Genomic DNA, 7123 nt, shown 5'->3' with positions numbered 1-7123 from the left:
CCCCATTTACCACCCCCCCCCCACCCCACTGGGGGAATCTCGCCTCAAAGGCAAACTCGCAGTATGTAAGTCGCTGGTTAAACAAGGCCATTTCCATTTGTTAATTGATGCAATTACACCGTAGCGGTAACGGGCAGCCCGGGCTGCCATCCATCACCTCCGCGCTGCCCCGCCCCCCCTGCGGGGGCCGTTTCGGGTGCGCGGGGGAAGAGCGCACGGCCCGCTCCGCGCCCCGCGGGGGGGGGGGGGGGGGGGGAGCCGCGCTGCCCCCCGGCCCAGCCCTGCCGCTGCCGGGCTCTGCGCCGCGAAGGGACGGGCAGCCGAGGCGGATGGGGGGGACACGCCGCACACACCCACAACTCCCCCCCCCCCCACGCCTCCGCCTCGACTGCAACAGCGCTGCCGCCGCTCCGCACCGCACCGCCGCGGCTACGCGGGGCGGGGGCACCGGCGGATGCCGTGATTTCCCCCTTTTTACATATATATATATATATATTTATTCCCCCCCCAAGACAAATTTGGATAGTGTTTTAAAAAGAGAAAGGGAGGGGAGGGAGAGCCCCTCGCCCACCACCCCGCTCCCTGCTTTCGCCGTGCGCCCCCGCGCAACCCCAAGCCGGCGCGGAGCGCGCGCGGGGCTGCCCGCGCCTGCCGGCAGGGCCGTGACGTCAGCCCGCTCCGCGCCCACCGGCGCGCGCTAAAGACCTATAGAGCAGAAAATAATACAAGCGAGCTCCGTGGCTCGCAAGCCCTACGTGATTTTCCCCCCCTCTTTGAAAAAAAGCCCCTTTGCACTTAAACTCTCTATACATGTGGGGTGGCTTTTTAAATTCTCTCTATACAAACATATTTATTAAGAGCGATGGGAAGTGGGGGGTAGCCTATTTTTTTAATCCAGGCACCAACCTCCCCCCCCCCCACACCCCCCCGCCTCAGATGTCTGGCTGCTTTTCTTAAGTGCAATCATCTATAATTGAGGGAAAAAAAAAAAAAAAAAAAAAAGGCCATACGTGGAAATGTGTGTGTGAGAAGGTGCATCTTGAAGCAGGGTTTAGTTACAATCGATCTTGGGGGGAAAATATTGCCTATGGTCCAAAAATAAGGAGCAACTATGTCCTTCTCTCAGTTCGGATACCCCTACAGCACCACTTCACAGGTAAGGCGAGTGAGCAGCACTCACTTTTGTTCAGATTCTGCTGCTGCTGTCCAGATGTCTTGTTCCCCCTCCCTTTTTTTCTTCCCTTTCCCTTACTTAGAGTCTTTTTTTAAAAGGGCACATCTGGAGCCTTTTTTTAAAAAATGTGCGTGTGTGTTTATGTCTCGTTTGTGTTGTGTTAGGCTTAAACAAATAACTCGCAGTGTGCACAGCAAAGGCGTTTAGGAAACCGGTAATTCCCCCTCCCCCTCTCCCCTTCTCCTCCACCGTTCAGTTTTAAGTGCAACAAACAAATAAATACATAAATCCCGGGTGCGGCCGATTTCCGAGCCCGCGGAGCTGCCCCGCGGAGGGCCGGGCGGGGGGGGGGGACGGCGGCTCCGCCGGCGCGGAGCTGCGCTCGCGTTTCTGCGGGACCAGGCTGTGCCGCTTTCTCCACCCTTCCTCCCCGGGTCGGTCCTTTTCCTGTGTTTTATTAGGATCTGTCGGGAGGGGTTTTTTTTGTCTTCTTCCCCCCCCCCCCCCGCCCCATACGATTTCCGAAAGACACCCCCCATTCACACCCACACCAAGGCACCCTAGATTAACTAAGTAGTCGCTCTACCGTACCTCGAGTCACGATTTATTTGGGTAGAATTATTTATACACCGTAATCACTGCAAGATGTGCCTCCCTCGCTTGGGAAGTTCGCTGTCCCCTTGAACTTATTGAAATCAAATGCTTTCGATTGCGTTAGCGGACATATTTACTGCTTTGCCTATTGTCAAATTAACTGTAATCGCAACTTCTTGCATTTAAATCAATGCGAACGGACCGAGCGGGTGGCGGAAAGGAGCCGTACGGATCTTTTTGCAATTTTCGAGAGCAATTATTTCCTTAAAGTTTTGCCTGCTTGATTAATCGTGCCCCCCTTCCCAGGGGCTCCCGCTTCCCATTCCGTTTATTTCCCGGTTTCTATAATTAGTTGCTGCAGCCCGGGTTTCCTATCCCCCTCCTCACCCCCTCCGCCCCCTCCTCCCCGCACCCAGACGCGCACACGCTTCTAAACTCCCCGCCATGGGGCTGCCTCGACAGTCACTCGGCGCCGTCCCCGCTCTCTCCTCTCCTCTCCGCAGTTTCTCGTGCCCGCCAGCCCCAGCACGACCTGCTGCGAGCCTGCCCCCCGCTCCGGGCCGGATGCCTCCCCGGCGCCGGCCGCCGCCTCCCTCTGCCTCGCCCCGTACGAGGGCCGGCTGCTGGCGCCGGGCCGTGCCGAGCTCAATGCGGCGCTGGGCATGTACGGGGCCCCGTACGCCGCCGGCCAGGGCTACGGCAACTACTTGCCCTACAGCGCCGAGCCCGCCGCGCTCTACACCGCGCTGGTGAGTGCCCGCCCGCCCGGGCAGCGCGGTTGGGGGGGGGGGTGGGGGAGGAACACCGGGGGTGCAACAGGCGGCAAACGCCGTGGGTAGCCGCGGGTGTCGGGGAGGGGGACCGGGCGCCGTCCCGTCCGGGGTGCGGGGAGTGAGGGGACTTGGATGCGGCTAAGGAGGGGGACGGGGGGACGGGACGGGGCGGCGGGGGTTCTTCTCCTGCTCGACGCCAGACGCTGCCGCTTCCCCTGCAGAACCCCCAGTATGAAATCAAGGAGGGCGCCGGCACGTTGCACTCGGGAATCGCGCAGCCCGCCGCCTACTACTCCTACGATCATTCCTTGGGGCAGTACCAGTACGACAGGTAAAAGCCCTTTGATGAGCGCCCGGCAACCTGAGCGTCCCCCTGCGAGGCAGCGGCCGACGGCAAACGGCGGGGGGGGCCTCCGACCTGACAAACGTTGTATGAAAGAAACGAGGTGCCCCGGGAGCACCCATCAGCTAAAATCCAAACTGGGCAGCGATGGCAGGCGGGCAGGGGCAGGGCCGGGGGGTCCCGCCGGCCCCCCCTTCCTAACCATCTCCCAGCAGGTACGGGACGGTGGATTTCAGCGGTTCGGCCAGACGCAAAAATGCAACGCGAGAGACGACGAGCACCCTGAAGACCTGGTTGTACGAGCACCGCAAAAACCCCTACCCCACTAAAGGAGAGAAAATCATGCTGGCCATCATCACCAAAATGACCCTGACGCAAGTGTCCACTTGGTTTGCTAACGCCAGACGGAGGCTCAAGAAAGAAAATAAAATGACGTGGTCTCCCAAGAACAAAGCGGGGGAAGAGAGGAAAGAAGAAACCCCGCGGGAAGAGGAGGAATACGGCGCGGAGAGCGAAGGCAGAGGTAGGCGGGAGAGGCAGGACGGGCGCCTCGAAGTAGCTCGAAGTGGCGGCCGCTTTCGAGCCTCCCCCCCCCCGCGCCCCACTCCCCACACTAACGCCCTGCCGCCCCCTCCTCCCCTCCGTGTGTCCGAGCAGAGCAGAAGAGCTGCAAGGAGGACAAGGAGCTGCGGTTCAGCGACCTGGACGACCTGGAGGAGGAGGAGGAGGAGGAGGCGGGGAAGCCGGAGAAGGGCCGGGCCAGCTCCCTGCAGGAAGCCCCCAGCCTCGGCGCGGCGCTGCCCGAGGCTCCGCGGAGCGATTGCAGCCTGCCCGGCCCCTTCCGCGCCTTTCCCTGCGCCAAGGCCCCCGCCGTGGACTTCGCCCCCGCCGCCCTGGCCGGCCCGCCGCCGCCCTACGCGCCCGCGGAGAAGCCGCGCATCTGGTCGTTGGCGCGCACCGCCGGGGCCAGCGCGGCGCGCAGGGGCGACCCCGAGGGCCGCGGCGCGGAGGGAAGCGGAGGCGCGGCGGGGGAGCAGCCCCTGCCCGCCAAGGCCTTCCGGAGCTCCGCTTTCGACCTGCAGCCGCTCCCGCGGAGCTGCGCGTCCCACCGCGGCCTGGGGGAGCCGTGCCAGTACGCGGCGGCGGGCGAAGGTACCCGCGGCGGCGGGGCCGCGGGGACGGGCGGGACCGCGGGCCGGGCCGGGACCCAGGGCGCGGCGTGAGCCCCCCCCCTTCGCGCTGACACACACCCACCCCCACACACGCCCCGCCGCCGGGACGCGGTGCCCGGGCGGGGCGCGGATGCCGAGGCTTCCCCGCTCGAAGCGAGCGGGCCGGGGAGGGCGGCGGGGCCGGGCCGGGCCCACGGCGAGCCGGTTGTGTCTGTGCAGGCTTCGGGAGGGGCGCCAAGGGCGGCCCGGGAGGCGCTGAGCTGGGCGGGACCTGCCTGGACAGGCTGCGGACGGCGTTCCGGCCGGTGCTGCGGCGGTGAGGTGGGTGACGGCCCGGCCCCGGGACACCGGAGTGGCCCCGGCCTGGGAGCGCAGCCGGGAAACGCTCATCTCCCTCCCCCCCCCTTCTCCCTCCCGCAGGGCCGCCCGCCCCTTTCTGAGCGCTGGCGACGGGGCTCCGGCTGCAGCGAGGTTTCTCGGCTCGGAAGAACGAAGGACACCGCTCCCCGGCCCGCGGGCACGGCCTCGCGGGGGAACGGCCCGTGGGCACGGCCTCGCGGGGGGAACGGCCCGTGGGCACGGCCTCGCGGGGGAACGGCCCGTGGGCACGGCCTCGCCGGGGGAACGGCCCGTGGGCACGGCCTCGCGGGGGGAACGGCCTGCCGCCGCCGCGCAACGTGCTGCTCACATGGGGCCGGGGGGCGCGGCAGGCGGAGCGGCCGCGCCCGCGGGACCGGCGCCCCCCCCCGCCGTCCGCTTGCCATGTGTTCAACACCCCTCGTTAACGTCTTTGCCAAAAAAAAAAAAAAAAAAAAAAACAAAACAAAACAAAAAACACCCTAATCTTTTATCTTTTTTTCCCCACGTCGTGGTTTGTTTTTCCTTTTCCTCCCAAACCTGCTTCCTTCGCTCAGCGCCCCGTTCCGCATTTGTTCGCGGCTGCTCCGCGCCGTCCCGAGGAGGAAGAGGAGCGGCGCAGGTTACGCCGGGCTGTTTATTTCCCGTCGCTGTACATAGATAATCGCTGAAAGTATTTCTCAGAGTCTAATTAACACGGATGAGCTGAACGCCGTGAAGCCGTCTTGTGACCTCGCAGCTCTTCAGGCAGGAGCCGGAGCGGCCCCGGCCCGGGGCACCCGCCGCAGGGCACCCCCGGGGCACGGCCGGGGCACCCCCGGGCAGCGGGTGGCGACCGGGCGGCCAAGCAGGACGTTTTTAGTGGGTCATCGCCGTCAGTGAAAAGAGCAGTGCTGCACTTTACAGGACAGACGAGAAAGGGAAACCGTATCTCTGCATTATTTCTGTTTAATTAAAAGTGTCGTCAAACACTTTGTGTTCAGACTAATAAACCAAGCAGGGATGAGGAATGAATGTTTCTTTGTTCCTGTCTCTAGAAGCAGTGGCAATAATTTAAATTAATAACTGTGGTAATTAAGAGGTCATCTATAGATCAACCCGATACCTGCTATTTCCAAGTTCACCGGGGTCGACATTTACATTAAGTCATTTGTGGTCAATAGAGTCCAATGAATTCTGCCTTAATAAATCAGGGAAATCAATCTTGAATATCGAGTAGACTTCTGTATGTTTACCAAAGGCTACCAAGACGAGTGGGGCTGCAGAGCCTGGAGTCCTCTGGGTTTGCGACCGGAGCAGCAGCTCGTAAAAGAAAGGAGAAGCCGCAGGTCAATGCGGGGAGAGGCTGCGGGGGCTGCCCCGGCTCCGCGCACAGCCCCGGCCCCCCCCCTCCGTGAGCTGGGCAGGGGAGGGGAGCAGCCCCGGGCTGCGGGCACCGGTCAAAGAAAACCAACTTTGTCGGGCTTTGCAGGAGCCGGGGCGGGAAGGTGGGAGGGTGTGTGGTGTAAGCGTACACGAGGGCCAGCAGGTAACGGAGCGGCCGGGAGCCGGACAGGGGCCGGTGGGAGCGGGGCAGGGGCCGGTGGGAGCGGGGCAGCCCCGCCGCAGAGGCCCGGCCCCGGGGCTTTCCCGCCCCTGCGGAGCAGTCCCGGGCAAGCAGCGGCGCAGAAGCCGCAGACTGTTGCAGTGACCCGCAGTTTAGAGTAGAGCAAATTAAACTGCGAAAAGATAAACATTATTTCAAGTCGGATTTGAAGGATTAGAGCTTGTAAATAAAGAGCATTAGGCCCTTTCGAAGGGTTCTTGGAAGGTGACTTTTCCCTCCCTGCTCTCCCACCGGAGGGCACAGGTATTATCTGCCCTGGGAACAAAGCGCAGGTTCTCCACGCGTGTCCGCAGGGGCCGGGCCGGGTCCCGCTCCTCGCCGCCTCTGCCCGGCGCGCAGGGGAGAGGCCCGGCTCCCGCCGGTTCCGTTTGCGTGAGCCGCCCACGGGAGACGAAACGCGCACGGCCCCCGAGCTCCCCCGGCCTCCGCGAGAGCGCCCGAAGGAGCCGCGAAGCCCCCGGCGTGATTATTAGTCGGCCGTAGGCTTCGTGGGCTTTTTAAGGCAGGCACGAAGGTAACCTCGGGGAGTCTTAAGACTTTTATTTTTATTTATTATTCTTATTCCCCTTTTATTAAAGGTCAAGCGAGCGACAGGCAGATTATCCCGCCCAGGACTAGCCTGCAATCTGTCACGCCGGCAAGATAGGTATCGCAAATCTCTCAAAATATAATCTCCGGGAATCATATTCCGAATACTGTTTTGATTAAAAACCAGAGTGGGGATTGATGGAGAACTAATACCGGGAGCGGAGCCTGCGAGCGCCCAGGCACACAGCTAAAATAATGGGCTCGCCTGGGCGTCACCGGAACAAATTCAGCGCCACAATAAACATATTGAAACCGTTTTGTGGCTGGGCTTTGCTAGCCCGCCCGGGCGAGGCGCAAGGTGCTCCCCCCGGGGCGGCGGGGCCGAGAAGCCGCCGGAGAGCAGCACCCACCCCCACCCCCACTCCCCCCCCCCAAACTCGACAGCCATTTCGTTATTAAGGGTCGGGTCCCCCCCTTTTCCGCGGCCCCGCATCGCTCCCCAATTAGCGGCCGCGGGGACAAGGCGGGAGCGGCTGCAGGACGCGGCCCCCGCCGGGGTGGGAAGTTTCTCAAACA

The 7123-nt window shown here is 62.8% G+C and overlaps 1 protein-coding gene across 2 annotated transcripts; it reads left to right on the top strand.

Annotated features, from left to right (window-relative positions):
• The first annotated feature begins 1016 nt into the window (after window positions 1-1016).
• Window positions 1017-5423, top strand: IRX6 (iroquois homeobox 6). Of its 2 annotated transcripts, XM_042797836.1 has the most exons (8): window positions 1017-1156; window positions 2272-2517; window positions 2763-2872; window positions 3100-3180; window positions 3289-3407; window positions 3542-4036; window positions 4276-4377; window positions 4477-5423. In XM_042797836.1, exons 1-7 carry the CDS (start codon window positions 1112-1114, stop codon window positions 4374-4376), a joined length of 1197 nt encoding a protein of 398 aa, XP_042653770.1. In that variant the 5' UTR covers window positions 1017-1111; the 3' UTR covers window position 4377; window positions 4477-5423. The 2 variants fall into 2 exon arrangements, with proteins under 2 accessions (XP_042653770.1, XP_042653769.1); XM_042797835.1 differs by having other exon boundaries at window positions 3100-3407.
• The last annotated feature ends 1700 nt before the right edge of the window (window positions 5424-7123 follow it).

The sequence above is a fragment of the Tyto alba genome, unplaced genomic scaffold (genome assembly GCF_018691265.1).
Source record: "Tyto alba isolate M040663 unplaced genomic scaffold, T.alba_DEE_v4.0 Super-Scaffold_26, whole genome shotgun sequence".
In the NCBI taxonomy this organism is placed as follows: domain Eukaryota; kingdom Metazoa; phylum Chordata; class Aves; order Strigiformes; family Tytonidae; genus Tyto; species Tyto alba.
This window is presented reverse-complemented; position numbering and strand designations above follow the sequence as displayed.